Source organism: Melospiza melodia, chromosome 1, assembly GCF_035770615.1.
Source record: "Melospiza melodia melodia isolate bMelMel2 chromosome 1, bMelMel2.pri, whole genome shotgun sequence".
NCBI lineage: Eukaryota > Metazoa > Chordata > Aves > Passeriformes > Passerellidae > Melospiza > Melospiza melodia.
Window position 1 is genome coordinate 126,817,273 of NC_086194.1, and position 23,037 is coordinate 126,840,309.

Genomic DNA, 23,037 nt, shown 5'->3' on the forward strand with positions numbered 1-23,037 from the left:
TATTTCTGCATGTGGCAGCATATTTGCAAATTCCATGACTAATTCTTCCAAAGTTTCAATAAACACACCTACCCTCTTTGTGCAAAATTGATTTGCTTTGCATTTCATAGAAGATGGAAAACAACAACTGACTAAAACAAGAGCCTACTTCAAGCAAACTGATATCCAGATATTGTCCATTAATGAGGGCCTGGTGAATCATAAAGGCAAAAGCAGAGGCCTGCATTACTTATTTTCAGAAACAGGAGATTTGATTGAACTAAGACAGAAAGAGACACAGTGTTATCATATTGACTATGCTCACAAGACAAATGGGAATTGAAGGAAAGCAACTGTCATACATTGGTGTCCCTGATGTACTTTTATCAAGGATCTTTCATGTGGCCAGACAAGAGCATATATCCATCTAATCAAATAGACTAGCACAACTTCATTTTTGTTATGCTTATTGCCAACTTCTGCTCCCTCTTTCACTCCTTCTGACCATAGAAAGAATTTCTTTGAATTTATTATTCATATTTTGTGTTCCCAAATGACCTCAGGTGTGAACCCAAGAAAAGAGGCCAACATACATTAGATGTGATTTTGGATGGAAGAAAATTGAATCAAGTCTCTAGATGCCTTACTTGAAATAAAGCCTCACAAAAACCTACCAGAAGCCATGTACACTGAATGTCCTGGTTTGTGGCTCGTTGAAGAAAGGACTAGATTTTAAAAAGCAGGGGAATCTGGTCAGTGACTCAGACTCTTTCACCAGCTACAAAATAACAAGCCACTCATCTATCTCCAAATCAGAAAAACAACTGAAAGTCAGAATTACTCAATCCCACTAATGGCACTCTGAACAATCAGTTACTGCTCATGTTCTTTGCACACAGTACTTTTGTAATCACTACCTCCTCTTCTGGCAATTTTGTACAAGTTTTATTTTCTGAAGTGGGGTATTGCCAGGGAGTTACTCTGTAAATATTATTTCTGGAAGTGATAGATCACTTGTGCACGTGGTGATTTAAAAATTCATAATTAACACTTCGTTACCTCCTCAGGTGTATATTGGCATGTCCATCTACAACTGGAGCCAAAAAAATTCAGCTGCTAAGCCATTCAGCTTAGCACTGTTCTTTCAGTGAATATCCTGCTAAATAAATGCATTTAAGTAGTGGTAGCTCTGAGTTTCTTCAACAAGCCAAGGTTGAAAATGAAAACATATACCACATAAAACCAGCTCTGGTGTATCAAAGACTTATTCATTTTACCTGAATACATAGTTGATGTACTGTTGGTCCAGATCACTGGGAGAGGAGGCAAAGAAAAAAAGGTGTTTTTTTTAGCAATGCCCTTCATTTGGTGTAACAGATCAGTATATTAAGCAGTAATATACAGTAATGCTGTAATATTACATTATATTAATTTATATAATAAGGTTAATATTAGGTAATACTAACATTATATTATAATTATATACATTATTAAGATAACATAGAAATAATTATATCAACACAAATCAATTACTTATCAATTAACCAACATATTAATTTACACAAGATCCACACATTATTTCTGTTGTTACTATCAATAGGAGTTTCATTTAAAATGAAGATAAAGTAAGACTGATTAAAATTTAGATCCTTTAACCACAGATGGAAAATGGTTTTGAAATAAAAATCTTATATGTGCATGTATATTATACATCATATGCAGTGTCAACATACTCATCTCCATCCATAAAGAAAACTGCAGATTACAGACACTGTGAACATGCAATGCCACCTGATTCCAAGACTACTATTGTGTGGCTGCAGTTCTAACATGCACATAGGATTAGTGCAAGGTTCCAAGGTGTTTAAGATACTCAGCCATTCCCATCCTGTGGTAAGCCACCAGCTGCCAAACACTTTTGAGACTGTCACAAAGGCAGATACGGACAGATTCAAATCATGTAGCTTTCCACATGAACACAGACTAGTATCTCCTCTTAACACCTGTGCCAGTAATTAGGGGTTCTTTTTCCAGGGCTGAGTCATCACCCTTGGATAATACAGTGTTTAAAACTAATTCAGTGTTCCAGTTAGCAGAATAACTGTCAATAACCACATGCTGTTGCTACCAACAATAAATAAGGCTCATCTTGCAAGAGAAGTCATTAATGATTAACCAGGAGTGGCCCAGCTCCTGCTGATCGTGCAGAGCTCCCTACATCACAGTCATCTCTCTTTATGAAAGAATAGGAAAACACATTACCTTAAAGATCCAGGTTTCCACAACTTGTGAAATACTTTGTAAGCCCCTGTAATTGAAATGACATGTGTAATTGCCACATCGTGCAATCATTCTGACAAACAACAGCTTGTTTGGCCATGGTACTGGCAGACATGGAACCCCTCTGAATTACAGTTTAGCAACATAGCACAAAGGATTCCTAAACCATGAGTAAAATGAACCTATTGCTTCAAATTAATGGTTTTCAAAGTGTTATCAGCTCGGAGCACAGTCGTGGTTCTGCTAGTCCTTCTGAGGACATCTTCTAGCTCACAGCAACAACAAAGGAGAGATTGTGTGTTTGTGCATGTCTTTGTGTGTAAATACATACAGAAAAGTGTCACAGAATGGGTTCTTCATCCCACACCATTTTGGAGGTAAGTTCTAAGATATATATGATCACGCACATAGAGCTGTCAGGTCTGAGCCATCTTTCCTATTTAAAGTTCTCTCAGCTCTACTGTCTCCAGGTTCTTCACATTCTTGACCCACTCATCTACCTCTTGTTAGCTTCCATTTCTGTCCTGGGTAAAGATTTGAGCACTCATGGAAGACATGACACAGCTTCAGGCTCTGTTTTTTCATATCCTTTCTTCCAGGCTTTGATTCACAGAGCAAATCAGAATATGAAAAGTCAATCCAGTAGAAGACTATGAAATAGATATCCTCAATTCTGCTTCCAGTACACAAGTTGAAGGGTAGAACACTCATCCTTTCTGTAATGCTCTCTCTTGATTTACTATGCAGTAAGTTAGTTCATCTCTTTGCCCTCTCTCGTAGCACCTTCATTCCAGCAGATAGGAAATCTAATTACACAAATAATTCCCAAGAGCGATATCAACAACTCTCAAAACCAAGAGAAATGGAAGGCAGCTATATTTTGAGCATAAACACTCTGTTGGCACTTCCTACACATTTCAAACACATAAATGAAGCGTTCTGAATATTCTCTAAGCAATTTTCCACCTCCATGACCAAGCATTGCTTTACAAATGAGACTCCTTGGCTTTGAGAAAGCAAGAACATCACTCATCACAGCAAAAAAGTATTTGTAGTGGAAAATCTATAGCTTTTACTTTTATATAAATGAGCAAATGATATTTCTCAAAAAAACACCAAAACTATTTCTTATTTGTATGTTAACAACATGTCAGATGGGGATCTCTAGACCTTCCTAGACTGGAATACATATAAACATATTACCTCTGCCCTGAAAATTTTACAGTATGAATAGAAGAAATAAAGAAGGAATCATCCCTAATCTGCAGACAAGACTTAACATATGAATGAGTCACTCACTCAGTATATAGGACAGATAAGAATCAAATACAAGTCCCTTATTAACCACCAAAATACTCCAAAAACCAAAAATCTCCTATTAAATATTACTGCTCTTGTTTTCTTCAGATTTTCTAGTCTGACTGTTTCTAGCTTTTCGGGGAACAACTATGATTTATCCAAATAAACATCAGTCTGAAAAAAAAGACAAAAGAAAACCTGATAGGTTATGCAACTTACTGTTAAATTTTTTTAAAAATGCATATGATTGCCTAAAAAACTCCAATATTTCAACATCCTTCCTCAGGGACCACAGTCCATGATATTTTAGTATATTTTTGACAGTTTTAAAATAAAATCTGTGTGTGCAACAAAGCTCCAAGTACAAATTATTGCTTGTTTTTTTTTTTCATGTTTCTTCTCCCCTCAAAAAGAAGTCTCTCTCAGCAGGCAACCATCAAAAAACAACCAGAAAAGCTTAGTGCTGATTAAAATTGTATGTGCATTTTCTCATCCACTGTTAACAGACTGCAATATGCAGTGTGTTCTGTTGTTGCTTTCAACATAAAAGCTATAAAAAGAATGCACTTTCTTATATTTACTGATCTCCCTTCTTTCCAAGTGTTTCTTACATATAGAGTTTGAAATATCAGTAAGTACATAATAAAGCTGGTTTCTCCAACACATTTTCTCGTCTTAATGCTTTTTCTAGAAGAAAATTACTTACCAAGACAGATCAAGTGAATTAGAGCCCATAAATATCCGTTTGGATCAAACTGCAATAAAGAACATCTACATAAATAAAAGCACGAACATGTAAACATACATATTGCATTTTCCCTGCAGTTAGCTTTGCAAAGCAAGTACAGCAAGTGGGAGCTGTGCTACAAAGAAAGGGAAGATGACTAAAGAAGACTAGATAGACTGAAATTCTTCCTGTCACACTCAGAAACCTGGCATATGCCAATTATGCAGGCTCTCAGCTCGTCTCAGCAGGGATAATTCTATTTCAGATGTGTACACCAGTTTCCAGACTCATCTGACTTCAGATATTAACTGAGGTATCTAAGCAAGGAAGCAGCTTTCCTAAGCCTCCAAAAGAGAATGTCCAGTGATTAGATCTTTCCTGAATGGAGCTCTCTGGAGGCACCTCCTTTCCTTCTCAGACAGCCACAGAAAGAGTGTACAGTGAATAAAAAAAGTAATTCAGGAAATTCCTGAAAGACAACTAGCTCAAACCTAAGTGATTTGCTGTAAGCACTACTAAGAAGTAAAACTGTGGTTTCCCCAGCCACCACCTGTATGTCCACACTGCTCAGAGGTTTTACCATGATGCAAACATAGTAAACCCAGCAAGACTACAACACAGCAACAGGAAACATGTACAATTCCCTTGCAGGAATCCTACTCTAGCTTACCAGTAAAAGCTGCATCCCTCATATGCTAACAAGAAGTCAAGCATCAAGGCCTAGCTCAAGCTGCTTTACAAAGCAGAGCTCACCTGTGTGTCACACAAAGGAAGGCACACTGCTGCTGCCAGGAGGAACAGCACACTGTGGAGAAGAGAAAGAAAACAAAACAAAACAAAACAAAACCAAAAGCTTTCAACCTGGATGTCTACTCCCAGCAAAGTAGAGGCAATTCCACTCAATTTTACACTGACACTTCACTTCTTTAATTTTCTTATTCCATGTTTAAGAAATAATTTCTGCCACCAAAATTTTTACATGATGCATTCTTCATAACTTTTACACAAAGTTTTATGGGAAGAGAAGCAGCACAAAACACCTCAGAAGTGATAATAAGCAAGTTTTTTTGGTAGAGAATATTTTTCTTCACTAGCCATCTGGCTTCCCTAGGCTTTTTCAAAAAGCCAAAATCAGCCAATATCTGGCTGAATGGCTACCAAAAAGTTCTTTCATTGAGATTAATTGCCTGTTACAGCAATTCCAGCAGATGTGACTCCATTACAAATGACATTGTTACTCCAGAGCACAGAGCAAGGTAGAATTGACTGGTATGTACTGGAAATGTCTTAAGGACAGCACAGGTCCTCTCCTAGTCCACCAACTTAAGCTAAATAAATTCTTAACCTGTGGCTGAGTCAGTATTTCTTTAAGCTACAGGGAATACACTGTGGAATTTCTGTGGACTGTCACTATTAATATTAACGTACACTTGGTTTTGCAGCTTATTTTCTTACTCTCTAAGGGCATGGGAAAAGACAGAATAAAGATTATTTTAAAAATGGTATCCTTGACAATACTCCAGTGGTGAAGACAAGGCCACATTGTCAGATAATGGAAACAACAGGAAGAAATTAGGAAGATAATGCCTCTAAGTACACTAAATAATAACCCAACATTATCCATTCGAAAGTACAGCTAAAAGATTACAGGATGTGGAAGAAAGCAAATATCCATTCTTCAAGAGGATGTGGGGCATAGAATCAAAATTTTAATACATGACTGGTTGATTTCTGTTTGGCTCTTTCCATCTCCTTTTTGAAGCCTAAACAACCAGGGCCACCAAGGGTTGGCAGTTGTGCAGTTTAATATCACAGAATTACAGAATCACCAAGTTTGGAAGAGACCTTCAAGATCATCTGTCCAACTGTCAACCCAGTGCCACCATAATCACCCTAAGCCATATCCCCAAGTGCCACATCTTGAACTCTTCCAGAGACGATGGCTCTACCATCTCCCTGGGCAATTTATTCCAATGACAAACCACTCTTGTAGCGAATTTTTTTTTCTAATATCTAATCTGCACCTCTCCTGGTGAAATTAAAGGCCACTTCCTCTTGTCCCTTCATTTGAGATATGGCAGAAGAGACTGACTCCCACCTCGCTATGAAAGATTCTAGCTGAAATGGATCTTATTTACTTTCATTTCTAAGGCAGGGAATTTTTAGCTACCTTCTAACACACTAATTATCTTTCTCTTACTGCTTACAATTACCGACTGGAAGTTCAAACCTTCCAAGCCTTTCCAAAAGCATTGTTACGGGTTGTTTTATCATTAATTTCATTTTTGTAAGGAGAAAAAACATATCAAACTATTCAAGCAATTGCTAAAAAAAAAACTAAAATATTTAATTACTCCTGTGTTGCAACTCAGGCTCACTGCCCACAGGAATGTGCATTACATTCTTCATTGTTTTGGTGTGTCATTATCTGAAGCAAATACAGAAGCTGGAGCCAAAACAAGTCTGAATCTGAATCTGAGTAGTTTTAAAAGCTTACCTACAGACTTTCAGATGAGAGGTCTGCTGTAAAAAAGAAAGTATGATTAAAACATTAAAATTTAATGATTAAAATGGTAAAATAGTGTTTTCTCCTTCCAAAAACTGGAAAGTGATGACAGCTGATCTTACTGCACCATACACATTAAAACTGCAATGAGCAGCATTCAAAATTTGAGCACTGCTTAGCGAATTTAATTTGATAAAGAAGAATCAGGATTATGGATCAGCCTACTTCACCTTGATTTATATTTTCAGATTACTTACCAGCAAGTAAACTTAAAACCGGACATGAACTTTATACCTGCTCCTCAAACTTCACTTGAATTGTACCAAAACTGTGTAACGTGTATTCAAATATTGAGTTTTCCTAATTAGGTACTAGCTCATACAAACCAATTTTGATTTAAACTCATTACATTTTCCCGATATTTTGGTATAAAATTATTCCTGAGGAGCTTTCTGTTAGGCCTGTGTTTGCATTATCCTTGTCTGTGCTTTTGTTTTCAAAGAGGGGAGTCATAAGCTTGTGACATAGAAGGAAAATATGAAACACTTTGACAGGGACACTAATCAGAGGACAATGACACAGGGACATGCCATGGTACATGCTGCTATGTCCCTTGGGCATAACCTCAGTGATCTCTTCTGTTTGTTAGATGAAGTAAACACCCATTTATCTGTCTTCTATACAGAAAACAGTTATAATGAATGGAAGATGCCTTTCACAGCAAGCCAGAGGCCACTGTAGAAACAACTTTGTGATGAATGATTTCCCAGTGTTAGTTCACACAACAACTCTGTAGTCAGTTAGAAAAACATTTCAAAAAAAGCCTAAAAAGAAGGCTCCCGAATGCAGTTTGTAAGAAAAAAAAACAACCCAGTTCTTACAAAAGGGTGCAAGAGTTATTCTCCTGATTTTCATAGGGGCAAAATCTCAAGCATTCAAAACAAATTAAAAAATGCACTGTTCCTCCTGCATTTTATGTGGAGATGTGACCTATCTGTAATTATACAATACACAAGGTCTATTATACTGATTAGATCTAAGGGCACAGTCCTCATTCCTCTCAGCTCAAACAATGAGATTTTTATGTGGGGCATAAGAGACATGGAATATTAATTTTCAAAAGCAAAAGATAAGCAGGGCCAAGCCAGTCTTAAAAATGCAGATCAGATTTGTGATATGTATTTGCAGTATTTCATCAAATAAGGGGAAAGGAAACATCAGTATAGATACTTGTCACCAGCAAAAAGCTCTCTCAGGGTCTCAGTAATGAATTGCTATCACAGTGAGTCCACAAAAGTACATGGCACTAATGCCTGTATTAAGAGAAAATAGGTATCTTGCTCTAAGGCAGTTCTATCACAGGAGTTACCTTGACTAATGGATCAATTACCTCTTTCTGCACAAACTTCTGGAACCCACAGGTTATGACTTCTGCCGCGTTGTGCACAGTGAGGAACACCGGGATTGGCTGCCATGGGGAGAGAACAGAAATGCTCAAATCAACCCAGAGCAGTCACACATATAGGATGGGGCACTCCTCCTAGAAACAGCTGCCCCACATGTCTCTGGTTTGGGGTTTTGTTTTTGAAGCTGTAAACCCATGCCACATCACCTAGAAGAGACTTAACCCGTTCCAATCACTAGCACATGGGCACAGGCATCCTTAAATGCAGACCCCCCTGCAGACCTGCTTGCTGTGTCTCCCACTGCTGAGTGCTCAGTCAGTTTGTTTGTACCCAGCTACCCCAGGGAGATTTGCTCCAGGTTTCAGTCTCTAGTCTTCCCTCTCTGATCCAGGATCTTCAGCCTCCACAGCAAACAGTTCTCATTTGTTGTCCCATCTCTGTCTGCTGGTACTAAGAATACAGCGTGACTCCTAGCAACAGATTTGTGGGCAAGACAATTTTAGGTGATTGCTTTCAGTTACTGCTAGGAAGAGCTGCCCAAAATTAGGATAGAAATGCAATAGTTCGTACACAATGATGTTGAAATTATACCCACTGAGGTATCTGGACACCATCCCAACATGAAATCATTAAGAAACAAACCCCAATGATAACAATAATGAATCAAACACCCATTGCTCCAGGCAAACCCAACCAGAATTAGTGGTTCATAATACTTCCTCCTAATCAGTTCCATGGACTCTCAGACAGCTGAAGCAGAAGCAATTCTCTACTCTGATTAAGATAATCTAAAGACTAAGCCATTTTAGGAAGCAGTATTTCCCCACTCGTGTATGGTATTTAAATCACAGTAGCAGAGAATGGATTAATTTCTCAGTAATGTCCAAACTTTTAAGTACCAGGTGATATAAGCAGCAAATATCTCTCAAATATGACTTTGCATTTTTTTTCTACTTTTCTTTTCTTTACATGTTAGAGAAAAGAAGCCAGACAAGCATTGCTGATTAAACATTTTAAGTCATAATGACAACTGGGGTGGGTCCACAGTCACAAAAGTTGCACCAAAATAAGAATGGAAATCACACAAACAAAACTGGCATTAAGTTGTTGGACCCAGCTTCACTGGCACTGAAAACCACTTCTCAACCCTATTGCTGGATAACTGAGAACATAAACCCAGAAGTATTAAACATAAAAGTACTCTGAGCTTGACACAGTAATAGGAAATACAGAAATGCCCATAAACAAGAAAAGTTGACAGCAGAATTTACATTCTCTCCTTTGTGAAAGCCAATTTCTTGGGTTTTTCTTTCCTCCCTTCTGCTTTTGGCTCTTCCAAATGTGTTTTGGAGCCAACAATGGCTCCAGTTTGCCTAGCCCACTTAACCTTCTCCATATGTCTATTGCCTTTGATGCAAGTATTTCTTAAATTTGTGAGTGGGCTTAATGCTTATGAAAAGAAAGGTTTACTGGTTGGGCAGGCAGGGTGAATACACTCTGAACAAATCTGCTCTCATGGCTCTTCATACTTTTTTTTTAATCATCACAGTCCAGAGCTAAGCAGTCCTCCTCCACCTCTAGCCCTGAATCCTTGGTCTGGGGAGATTGCCAGCACCTCTAGGAAGAGGCACAAACAGAGATTAAAGTTGTAGTTTTGCTAGTATACAGGAGTGTTTGAAAGTGGGTCCCCTTGGATTTGTTAATAAAAGTACACATAATTTCTGCTTTAGAAATAAACCCACTTAATTAAAATATACTTTTGAGATGAGCCAATTCAGCTATGAGTTTGGGAGAGTCCACTTTCATTTTCAGTGTGTCATAAAATTGTTGTAGACAAAGTTATTGTAAGTAAAGCTTCTACATAGGATTGAATTTGGCCCCACTGTAATAATAATTATGGCCCAAAACTGCTTTTCATTTTGTCTTGCCTAGTAAAATGGCCACGGAATTAGATCTCTAAATCCCCATTCATGCACAACAAAAGCCATTAAGAAATGTGAGATGCTCCTTAAGAAAGGTTTGGGATACAAATCAAAGCCCTTCACAGCCCTTCTGCCACTCCAGTGCAGTTCACTCATGAATGACCAGAGCAGGAACAGGAGGCAAATACAGTAACTTGCAGGATGACCAGGAAGTAAGAAGAAATAACAGAGAGGATGTGATTCTTATCTTCTCCACCACCCAGGTGAGCAAGGAGAAAAGAGGCTGCTGCCAAGGCTTTACTGGTGCTTCCAGACAGGGCTTTCCTTATGGGACTTTGCTTACCTTACACTAAAGAAGGCAAGTGGAACTTCCTTTGACAAGGAAGCAAAAGGAAGTAAATGCAATCACACTGAGAGAGAACTGATCTGGGAGCATGGGGCTTCTAAACACATGCCTTCCCAAGATTATTTGTGTCCAAGATAAGGCCCCCAACCTTGCTTACAAGGACAGAGACCTCCTGTTCTTTTCTACTCTATCTCTCTACTGGGATTTTCAAGGGATCGCTGCAATCAGAATCTGGTAAAAAAAGTCCCTTTAGATTCTGCTTAGGGCTAAGGAGGTGACAGGGGCAAGCTGGCTCTGAAGCTACATTAAGTTGCATTGACAGAATGCAGAAGGGAACTAGTGTAGGATCTGAGCTTGCAGACTGCACAACAGCAGCAAAATATTGTTATTTTAAAAAAATAAATGCCACCAATTTATTTTACTTTTTTTAGGGAAGACTATATAATTTAAGCATAAAGCATTCAAGTTTCATGAAAGGAGATTTGACATTCTGTAAACATTTGGTAAATGACTGTGATGCAAATAAATCCTAAAATGGAGTAATCTAACCCTTCCCATAATCTCTTTCCAACTTCCTATTTATTTTTTCAAATCCTGCAAAGAATCAAAACCTTCTCATTGAAATAGTCTTCATCAGTTTCCTGGAAGGATTTCCCACAGATCCCACAAACCCATTCCTCCTTTTGCAAAGTTACAGCTACTGATTTCTTCAGCTTCTTCCCTACCTGTACAATTCAGACCACTGAGGATCTGTTCAGTAAAACACTAAGTGCTCTGTAGAGATGCTGAGTGCTTCAGACTGTCACAGAGATGCTTTTTGATGCGTAGTAGGATTGGATCACTGCATCAGCTCCGCTAACAATGGATCTATTATTTAAAGACCTCCTCCCTCCTTCTCCCTCAACCCAGGAACAGCATTAAACACCATGTATGAAGGGAATGGTCTCTGTTTACAAAGCAGAGGCAATAAAGAACTGACTTCTACTGGTTTGTTTCTTACCAATCTAGACAGTGCCCTGGAGCCAGCATAAATAATGCCCACAAAAAGTACTGATGCAGGAAGCCATGACAGGATTTCAGACCTGTGAAAGCAATTAAAATCCCATTATTTTACCACATTCTGTTTACAAAGAGAAAGCAACAGTTGCTTGCAAGGAATGTAATAATATGTATATATGTCCATTTATTTCAAACATGTGCATGTTAAAGTCAGTATCTGATTGCTCAGTATTCTTCCCATTTACTAAGGAGTCCAAATTAGAAATTATTAATTTTGTCTAATCCAAGAGAGGAACTAACTGCAGATATATTTTCTTTGTTTTATTCTTTCCCTGGCTCCTCTCCCTCCAAAATCACGCTGTTTTTTGGGGTTTTTTCCTCTCTTAGAAATGACATTGGTATTAAAGGAAAGACATTTCAATAATTTCCTTGATGTTCTGTGAAAGGACCGAAACCCGACAAATGAAGGCATAAAATGGCTCACTTGCACAGACAGCACACATTTTCACTATCTACAAATACACTGGGCCACCCACACATTCATTTCTCAGCCAGATTTACAAAGAGATTCTTCCTAAAGATCAGGTTGTCTCTGTGGAAGCCTATCTCTTGAGATTTCCTAATCATATTCCTTTGACTAAGCCAAACTCCTAGAGGCAGTTTGACAACTAATGGAGGAATGAAGTCATCAGATTGATCTGATTAATTTTTTTTAACCATGGTTACTGCAGTAGGGTCAGGTTTCAGTTCTGAGAGGGGCTTCAGAACTTGCATTTCTCCTATTTTTGATTTTGTTACTTAAGGGAAAAAGAGATCAGGTAGGTGGTAAATTTCAGAGAGAATAATGTAAGATTTTTGGCAAGGGAAGAAAGCAGTAGCTGTGAGGTAAAGGCCTGAATCAAGGGCTTCCCAGGACTGAAGACATGGCTGCCCCACTCACTCTTCCCAACCTTGGAATTAAAGTGGAGAAAATGTTAATGGGCAGTGCTAGTTCTCAAAACAAAACCAAACTGCTTGTTCTCAAAACAAAACCAAACTCCTTAGTTTGCATTATACTTCCAATTAACATGTACAACTTGAATGTAATTGTAGATACTGGTACACCAGCACATTTCATGGAACACAAGAAAACAGACCACTAAACAATGAAATCAAAACAGGACGAATAAAGATAAAACATGCACAAAGATTCATGCAATCACAGACAAGGGAAAAACCATAAATACCACATTTCCTCTGTTATTATACATATAATTTTCCAAGACGACAAAAACCCAGGGTCACAAAAATAATGTTTAGATCTTTTAACTGGCATAAATATTTTCCCTGGGCCTTCTTGACTAGTCTCCATAAATTTTTATAAAAACACTGTTCCTTTTGAGGTTACTGACTTCAACTGGAGTCTCATCAAGTCCAAGATCTAATACTGCCATACCTCATTACCAATGAATTCACATCAGACACTAATAAAATACCCCTGCACTATTGGAACAGCAACAAATTGAAGAAAGGGGGAGGGAAGAAAAGAAAGTGGCTCTGGGAAGATAAAAGGAACACACAATAAAAACCAAATTTTCATTTAGAACATAAAAATACCACTCTTTCATGTTCCCCACCACTAAATTGTAGGAATCCCAAATATGTCTTCATCTCCAATGCAATTCCGCGAAGTGCAATGGAAAAGGACTTCAGATGCTTTTTCCATGATGTAAGGGGAGAATTTTATGCTGCCAAGTGGGAATTTCAGGACTGAAAAAGAATGCACGGATGTTTGATGTAACGTGTCAGCATCAACAATCTGTCTTATATGTAAACCAATTAGCAGCTTCTCCTGTTGGCAATAGACTGATGTACATGAAAAATAGGAAGAGAACTGATGAGTTTGTGGTTGTTGTAGGGCTAAATCCAAATCCCATGATAGGCAATGGGTAGGTTCCCCCAAACAACACTTAAAGAAAGGCTCTGAGCTGCTGCTTAGATATGGGTGAAATGCAGCACTGCAAGAAATGCCAATCAGAACACATCAGACTTATGTGCCTACAAGGATTAGGCAGAAGCTGGGCAGCAGACTGGAAGCATTATGCAGATGCTGCATGTTCCTCTGTGTTCCACAGAGCCCTTGTTTTGGATAAAAAAAAAAAGCTTTGCAGACAGCCAACATTTGCTGTAAAGAAGCAAAGAGAGAAAGTTCCTTATAGTATGTCCTGGGGGGAAGCAGAGGCAAAGCAGGTTATCCATAAAACCTGAGTAAGATTACTCTAAATAATAAGTATTTATTTGGTCTTTATAGTGAGGTTAGTATTCTGGACCTTAGACAAAGGGCAATGATCTCTATGTAACAACTTAATTCTGCTGAGACACTTTGGGATAACCTGAACTGGCTCAGAATGTATATGAGATCAGTCCATGCGACAGAAAAATCAAGACTTTGTGGACATAAACAAACAAATGGATGGCAGTTTATTATTTGAAGCATGATGAGACTGACTGAAGACTGGGTATGATATTCCTAAGTATCCTACACATAGACAAAACTCTCCCCTCTAACCAACAAGATAGATTCAGAGACATATTTTGTAAGGGGGGATGGAAATGTCCATATCCCAGTAGTAGCATTAAAATCACCTTTGCATGTTATGCTTGTTTGTTTGTTTATTGATGAGCTTTTTTATTGGTAATGCTTTGGAGGTTTAGAGGGTTTCCATGTTTGGGTTTTCAGGCTGCTTTTTGTTTTGGCTTTGATTTTTTTTTTTTTAATACAGGAGATGTTACAAATCCACCTCTGCACAGCAATAACGCATGTGCCTAATCTTTGTGAAGAAAGGCAGGTTTAAACTCATGCTTAAATAGCTGGATGAATTATAACCAAAACATGTAAATTAATTCTGCTTGTTCCATTCAGTTTATTCTAGAACAGGTATTCTGTATTAATCAAGCTAACTAAGAGGTTTCTCAAGAGGGATTTTAACCCCTTTCCCTACAGTATGCTGACATCTAGTGGCCCCAAGTCTCCAAGGTCAAAACTTGAACTAATTTTTCATCCAAGCCTTTATATAAAAACAATCTCTTCAACATCAGTGAGTGGTTCTTGTCCTCTATTTTCTTTAATGTCTACCCAGGTTTTGAAAAGAAAAAAATCTCTTTTCCAAGCTGGGAAAAAAAGATTCAGCTTCTTCAATTTCATGATTTGAAGCAGAAGTATTCATTAGTGTAGAAATGCTGAACTATAAAAGGACTTTACTGATGGCTGTATTCTTCTAGACTGTTTTGTGATGACAAAATCTGCACAAACAATATAAATTTGATATTAATATATATATGTATCAATAACTGCCAGTAAAGCAAGGTTTGGACCCTAATCCTGTCTCTGCCAAAGTCACTGACAGCTTTTATTAAATCCTCAGTTTATTGCAGCTATAAAATAGGAAACTGAATTCTGTTTTCATTTACAACCTCACTTATATTTCCGTAGTGATGTAATCACTTGTAGGGACATGAAAACAGAACACAGCCTGGTTTTTCTGACATACTTACAGGACTTCATTCCAAGTAAGGAAATTCAATTTTTCAAGCCAGCTGTCTGAATCTCAAACAGAAAATTCATCAGTTGTCACTTGCTAATACAGAATCACTGAGAAAAGGTTACTTTAGAAGGCGTGTCTGGCAGTCATTTAGTCCAAACTCTCCCAGCTTCAGAGTCAAGTCACATTACTCAGGTCCTTACCCAAGAAAGATTTTAGTATATCCTGAGATGAAGATCCAATGATTGCTGTGGGCATACATCTTCTAAATGATACCATTTTGCACAATGAAAAAGATGCTGCATTCCATACTGCAGAATGGATCCACCTGAGCAGAGCATGATGACTCTTCTGAATTGTGCTGTCACACTCACTTCAAGCAATGATCTTTGTCTACAAAGCACTATTTAATTTGGAGTTTTATTGTTAACATCAGTTAGGAAAAGGCAAATGATCCCCATTTATGCAACACAGCTCTCAGAAAAAGGCAGATCACATTTATAGACTTCACAGCCCTGAGGGTTTTGCTGAAGATTGTGTCAATGCTCTTAACTAACATTACCAAGGTTTCTCTTACAATACTAAGAAACAATCCAGGGAAGAGATTGTTTCTTAGGGACAGATGTTTGGATAAGACATCCTTATTGTTTTCACTATGGGCTTTTTGGTTGTCTTACCAAGGTTAAATTAAATCCACTTTATAAAAGTAGTTGGTTTTAATGTGTGTCATTGAACACCCATTTAACTAAAATGTGAGTTCTCTTCTACATCTGTGAAGCAGAACACCCACACCCCCACATATATCAAACTCTATTTTAGCCAGTTAATAACATCCATGAGCAACTTAACTATGTTGTAATCCAGCTACAGAAAAGAAGTGTTGGGCAGATACCAAAAAACCTTCAGTACCTTGAACACAAGTTTATCTCCACCCAGCCCAGCTTCCAGGAGATGTGAAGCAGAAGTCCACCCACCAATGTTTGCCACCTGAAACAGAATGACACTAGGAAATAATATGTGAAACCTAGGGAATATGTGCAGAAAAGTTAGAAAAAGTACCAAGTAATGCACACTGATTTGTTTTACACTTTAAAATAAGTTATCAGCTTTCTTCTTCCTTAAGCTAGTGGTTTTCAGAGAGGTGTTCCATGTTCCTTGGGTGGAAATCCTTGAATATCTACCACAGTCCAGACAGAGATATCCTATTATAATGTTAAATGACATTAACATCCATAACAGATATAGAAGTGGGCTTATTTATGACTCCAATTCATTACAATGCATTTAAGCAATATTTAAAATCTTTCTCACACATGCACAAATAAACAAATATTCACTCTATGCAGCACTAGTGCATAGTGGTAAATATTCAATGCTACTATCGCAGCTCACTTCACCTTTTTTTGGATGAAGACCACATGAGAGCTTAAAAGCCAGGTTTCCCTCACATTTGCTGCAGGTTTGACTATGCTCTATCCAAACCAGTGGTGAAATCCCATCTGCTTCATTGTGAAAAATTTCCTCTTCTCTCAGGTTTTAAGGACAGAAGCTTGTGACAGTTTCAGATGCTTAGGACTATGCAGTATAGTCTCAGATTATACAGAGAACAAAACCAAGGACAGTGAACAGTAACAGCATGAACTGAGAATTACATTCTTTTCCTCTTTCCTCATGTGTCACAGGTCTAAATGAAAGTGCATCTGAGCCACTAAAAAAATTCCAAGGAAAGGTCACTTTTAAAAGCCAGGATTTAGGGAAAAGTATTAATATTATGCTAATATTAAGATATCAATTGCATTTCCAAATAATAGAAAAAGGTAATAACTGTGGTAATACACATGCCATAAGGCAGTTGCTTGCCATTGAAATACACTTTTCTGTTGATTCATGTCTATTTTACACAAATTACTCAAAACCCTCTCCCCAAATGATAAAAGCTTTGTGCAAGAGAGAATCTCTGTGTGTGTGCCAAAACTGAAGAAAGCATTCACTGCATATCTGCTTGAGCTGAATAGATTCAAAGTGGAGATTCCCAAGGCAACTATTTCTAGAGTTGATTGTAGTCCTGGGACTTCAAGTCAGGCAAAATGTAAGCTATGCTAAGCAGCAGAAGAGGAAGTAAAGATACCCAGTGTCTGCGGATTTTAACACAATCTCAAAAATGGGGGAAGTCTTGGCTCTAAGAGGCCAGATTTTCACTAAATGTCTCATCAGCAGCATTGATGGTATATATGGACATTTGTTAAAACATTAAATTTCTAATTACAGTCATTAAGATATGATAGTGACTCATGATGCAGACTTACAACCAAAGCTAAGCAGGAAAAGAAGGTTAAGCATGGTTTTCTCTAGCACAGTGAAAAAATGCACCATGAATACACATTTTCCACATTTTCCTCTATTCCAAAGAAGAGAGGTTGTACTGTAATTGCTGCTTTTCTATGCTGAAGCTTAGGATTTTAAGAAAAATGAGAAATTACAGACTCTACATATCTCAATTACATCATCTCCATGATATTTAAAAATTAACCAAGACACATTAATGAATGCTTTATTAAGGCTTCATGAAGCATGATCTCTAGACAACAAAAGCCAGTAAGAACAAGAAGTAGTAAAGTTAGCTTCAGCATGGAACAGCAGGATGTTAAAGTCATTTTTCAAACCACAATCCTTAAAACCATACTTACCCTTGAAAAAGGGTAGGGTAGGTAAATTGCAGGACAGACAGGACATACTGGAAAACAAATAGCAAATTAATGGATATAAACACCCCCAGTTCATAATATTAACAAACGATCACAAGCAACAAAACAAACACAAAAAGCACTCATTTTGCTTTGTTTTGATAGAAAAGACAAAAAAAAAGTTTATTAATTCCACTTGTAGTGTATTTCCTGCCCATTCCCTCATAGGGCTGCACTATGACCTCTGAAATGCTTGACAGGCCACAATCTCAATGAACAGCACCTGGGCTAAGTTCCACCTGAGCTCATCAGGAACACTGTTGGCTCTCAGGAACTTAATGCTGTCCAGTGAGCTCCTGCTTTTTAACACACAGCCTTGGAGATTAATTTTTCTTGCCTGTAAAAGAATCCAAGTAGAACAACACTTTCATTATTGAACTTTCAAAGAATGTTACCAACCCACATTGAGGCCAGGAAGGAAAATCACTTCATCTAAACCCAACTCTCTTGTGACCCTATAAACCCTTTAAGCTCTCCTGGATCCCAGCAGGATGCAATTATCATCCTCCCTCTGAGTGGGACACCTTCAGAGCCAGCTAGTTCGCTACACTTGGAAGATCTCTGAAGGATGATGATGGATCCTGGGCTGATACCAACCACTACTCAAGACTCAACCCTTTGCTCATGAAGAAGATGCAAGGACATACAAAGTGAGTACTTCACTGAATTTGAGGGGAATTTTTCCTGGGTATACCTTGTACATGTCCCTTTAGGTCTGAGTGTGTGTGAATGTGGATATGCTGTAGCAAATTCATTATGAATATTGCTCTCTTTGATTCTTAAGTACATCAGGTTTCTAAGTAAGATAGTGAGACACTGTCATGCCTATATTAAATTCTATATTAATATTTTGTTAAATTGCTGAAATCAGGCTTTTGATTAAAAGCTGCTATGTTTAAGTGCTGCTATAACCTTTAGACTAAACCATTGATCAAATCTGGAGTTAAGTGGGTCCACTATACTGCTGTGACTCAGTATCTTATTCCCTTTCCTGTTCTTACTTCCATGCAGATAATTTTTGGTTTATTGATTTTTAGATTGATTGATTTTAGTTTGATTTTTCTCTGTCTACTTTAACCATCTAATAGTGATGGCATAAATGTAATTATGTAGTAATGCAATAATGATTTAACACTGTTATAATGTAGTATTGATGGCAGTAGAATGAACCTCACCAACAAACTTTATTGGGATTTCACTTTAATATTAAATCTGCTTTTGCCCATCCCTTTTCTGGTGATTCTCTGAGAGACCTAAATCACTCATTCATGTCACTTCTCAGGCCAGAACTGCTGGATGCTGCCACAGTCACTGTGGAAAGTAACAGACACTAAATACATGAGGCATGGAGTGGACACACTGAAAAATGGAGAAGGCTGTCATCTGAACTGCACTTTCACTTTCTGAACACAGTCCATACATCACCCTGAATGGAAAAGGATTAACAGGAACAAAAAGCCATGAGCACCAGTCAATTAAAATCATATAATACCAAACAGGCAATCTTTGGCAGAACCAAGAGCAATAATTGTCTCCTTATGACTAATGTAGCTCACAGACTTAACATTCTGCTTACACATTGTATAAAATATTAAGCAGCCCATAAAGCCCATCAGAGATGTAATACATGGGGGTAAAAAGCAAAATCTGTGTCATGGCTTTAGCCTGCTTTGTCTGGGCCTGCATGTATGAATGCTAGTGTCTCTTCACACTAAATATGTATATATGCAAATGTGAGGCACAAATACATGCCTTCCAGGTCTAACATCTTCCCATGATGAAGCAGATAAATGCCACTTCTGCAAAGAAGAATGATTGAAGCTTCCTCAGAGGAAATGAAAGGGACCTGCTGTTCCTTCCAGGAGCCAGCAGAAGCTGTCAAGGGCAAAAAGAGAAGCTGAAAGCTTTCACCAGAGAGAAAACTGTGCTGAGCACCTTGCAAGGTTCAGTTTTCAGGTTTGTGGGGTGTCACTAAGAAACTGGCATCAGTATACAGAGACAAGGCATGTTGATTCACAACAGGTCCTTTTACACAAACAGCTGTCAGAAATGCCACATGCATTTTAAAACAGCATGATCTACCTACACATCTGTACCCCTGCTTGCATTTGCAAACCCCTTCAACAACTGAAATGCCTATATTTTGGCTATTTCAAACTTTATTGCACTAAAACCTACATGCCGGTCTGAAAATGGAGGCCCTATGTCAACGTGACCCTGTGACCTCCCCTCAATCACAGTTAAGCCAAATAAATACCCTTCCCAATCCATGATGCAACCTGGCAGCTCTTTTAGCCCCTTTCTATTTAACTAATCACTGCTCCCAGCAGTCTGTCAAATCAAGTGCATTATCTCTCCCTACAACTTTGCTTCATGTCTGGACTTCAGTCTACTTCTGGGCATCCTTAATGGCAAATGTATCTTGGAACCACTGGCCAATGCCCAGAAAAGATTTCATTTTCACCTCTGAAATGCTGCTTTTCTCTGATCCTCCCTCAGAATATTCATACCCTGATTGTTTCATCAATATTTTTTTTCTTTCAGAAATCTGCACCAGAAATACAGACACGCTCTCTGACAAAAAGTATAGCATGGAGTAGTTACTCTAACTCCTCCTCCCAGAGTGAAAAAACTACTTTCAAACTATGCTTAAATTATACAATTTTATTCACAATGTGGCCATCTTCAGCTTACTTCTTACACTTAGACACTTCAGCAACACTAATATGAAATTGTTACACAGTGGAAAACAAAGTTCTTGTCCTTAATTTGTGTGTTAATTAAGCAAAGGAACAAAGTTGCCATGGAAGTTACTATTTGTTTCACTTCTAAAATAATACTTAGAATATTTCACATTTTCCCCTTGGATAGTTGATATCATTGTTCCAGTTAACAGATCTGCTTTTGGGAACGAGCGCAGTTGCCATACACCCGATAATGAAATATATACAGCATCAGCAATACTTTCAGTGCAGCATAACTTCTGGCTCTATAACACTTCATTCATTGGAACGATATGATGTCAACCTCCTTGCCCTCCTAAACAAGACAATACTGGAACTCATTTATCGTGGAAGAGTAAAGCTGTCACACACTGAGCGAAACGAAACCGGCACCCTATCCGCAGTTTGGGGAGCACACAGGGATGGGCGGCTGGCCGGAGTGCCCCGGACTTGTGGGGCAGTCCCGTCCGGGAAGGGCTGCTCCTCCGGCTCTCCCGGAGCAGGGCAGGGAAAGCACAGGGCACGGTCTCTCCTCTTTCTCCTCCTCCCGCCCCTGCATCCTGCACTTCCCTGGCCCCCGCTCCCACAGCCCGGCAGCTGGCGCCCCCCACCTCCCTGCGCCCCGCCCGGCCCGTCCGAGTGCGGGGCGGCCCCGCGCCCGCGCTCACCTTGTTGGTGAAGCTGGAGGCCAGGTAGAAGAGGCAGAAGGCGAGCCCGCCCGCCGGCCTCTTCAAATACATCGGTCGGCACGGGAGCGGCGGGCGGCGGCCATCGGCCGGGCCGGGGACACGTCGCCTCAGCGGGCGCCGCCTCTGCGGGGCCGCTGCTGCCGCCCGGCGGCCGTGCCGGGCCCCTTGCGGCCGTGCCGGGCCCAGGGCGGCCGGAGCGGCCGCAGCGCCGCAGCCCGGGCACAGCCGAGGCCCAGGTGGCACCGCCGAACGGTGACCGGCCGGGGAGGGAGGACATTGTCCCCTCTCCTCTGCCTTCTGGGACCCCAGCTGGAGTGCTGCGCCCAGCTCCGAGGCACTCGGCACGGGAAGGACCTGTTAAATAAAGCAAGTCCACAGGAGGGAGGCAAAGATGATCAGAGGGCTGGAGCACCGCTCCTGCAGAGACAGGCTGAGAGAGCCCGGGATGTTCAGGCCGGAGAAGGGAACGCTCTGGAGGGACCTTATACCAGCCTCTTACTACCTAAAGGGGACCTGCAAGAGAGCTGCAAAGGGACTTTTTACTTGGATATGCAGTGGTAGGGGGAATAGCTTTAAACTGAAAGAAGGCAGATTTAGACTAGATGTAAGGAAGATATTTTTTACAGTGAGGGTGGTGAGACGCTGGAACAGGTCTAGAAGTGGTCAAAGCCAGGCTGGACAGGGCTCAGAGCAACCTGATCTAGCTGAAGAGGTTTAGCAGGATGCCCTGCCCTGGAATGTGGTCAAGCAACTTGGACGATGCCTCATCTACAAGGCTATTAGTCCAGTGGTGGATTGAGAGGGCATCAAGCTGGTTTTGGTGTTGAATTCTGACAACATCAGTCTGACCCATCAACCCCCAAATTAGCATCCTGACAGTGAGGTAAAGATTTGGCAGACAAGCTGCTAAGCTGACCTGGAGATATATGAGTGGCAGTCAGTCACTGTACACTATAAAAGTCCAGTCCATTTACATATGGTTAGGTTCTTCTACCGTATCCTTTCTCAGAGTGTATATGAAGATTCCTCCTCTGGGTGGGGACACCCCTCAGAGCTAGTCCTTAAGGCTAAGTGAAAGAGATTTTGCCCATGGTCATTGGCATGGATGAATAACATCAATATCTGCTTTAATAACTATTTCTTTCTGCTAGTTTTGTCTGAAACTAATAAATTTTGTCTGAAACTCACACTCATGACAAGAAGCCACTGCTTATTGGAGGGGGCTGGACTAGATGGCTAACTTTAAAGGCCCCTTCCAATCAGCTATTCTATGATTCTATGATTCACTGGTGATGTGTGAACTATAAATATCCCAGGCAGGTGAAAAGAAACGCCCTGTCAGGTCATGGTTACTGGGTGATCTTTATTATGGCCTAGGTAAGCCTTGTTTTTCCCAGTCCTGGTACTAGCAAGGCCCTATCTTTGCAGCTCTTACCTTGACTTTGTTCAGGTAACACAAAGTACAGGGCCCTCTCTGTACACATACACCCTCTTTTTAGAGAACACAGCAAAGCAGCATAAATAAGGAACTTTATTTATGAGCATGGCTTAAACTAGGGAGGGAGGGAGGCACTAAGTGGTCAATTCCACTAAATGAGCCTGTCTAACCTGCTATATTTAGCCTTTAAAGACAAGGTCAACAGAGTGCAACAGCTGAATAGCTGACCTGCACCAAGATAAATTCAAGTATTTTGGCGCATCAGACATGATCCTATGTGGTTTGTAAGGTGGTAGTCCAGCACAGACATCAATGTCCAGTGCTGAAATGTTTGGTCCATCCAGGCTCATGGAGATCATTGATGAGCCACTGTAATGGATGTGTTAGAGACGGCAAGGTGAGTGATACAGCATTTCCACTTTGCACAGCACCTGTTTATGTACAAATGTCAAAAGTGT

General features: G+C 39.5%; 1 protein-coding gene across 4 annotated transcripts in view; it reads right to left on the bottom strand.

Annotated features, from left to right (window-relative positions):
• TMEM241 (transmembrane protein 241) overlaps positions 1 to 21,237 on the bottom strand; it is a 54,864-nt gene extending 33,627 nt beyond the window's left edge. For 2 of the 4 annotated variants that reach the window (XM_063167507.1, XM_063167491.1), the window contains exons 1-10: positions 21,121 to 21,237; positions 17,673 to 17,719; positions 15,895 to 15,972; positions 11,466 to 11,547; positions 8,182 to 8,259; positions 6,783 to 6,805; positions 5,039 to 5,090; positions 4,265 to 4,313; positions 2,242 to 2,287; positions 1,257 to 1,292 (exon numbers count right to left, since the gene is read on the bottom strand). In XM_063167507.1, the coding sequence (XP_063023577.1) occupies positions 1,257 to 1,292; positions 2,242 to 2,287; positions 4,265 to 4,313; positions 5,039 to 5,090; positions 6,783 to 6,805; positions 8,182 to 8,259; positions 11,466 to 11,547; positions 15,895 to 15,972; positions 17,673 to 17,719; positions 21,121 to 21,192 (563 nt within the window). In that variant the 5' untranslated portion in view covers positions 21,193 to 21,237. Of the gene's footprint in view, positions 1 to 1,256; positions 1,293 to 2,241; positions 2,288 to 4,264; positions 4,314 to 5,038; positions 5,091 to 6,782; positions 6,809 to 8,181; positions 8,260 to 11,465; positions 11,548 to 15,894; positions 15,973 to 17,672; positions 17,720 to 21,120 lie in introns of all 4 variants that reach the window. The other 2 variants (XM_063167500.1, XM_063167482.1) reach the window with 1 other exon arrangement.
• Between the last annotated feature and the right edge of the window lie 1,800 nt (positions 21,238 to 23,037).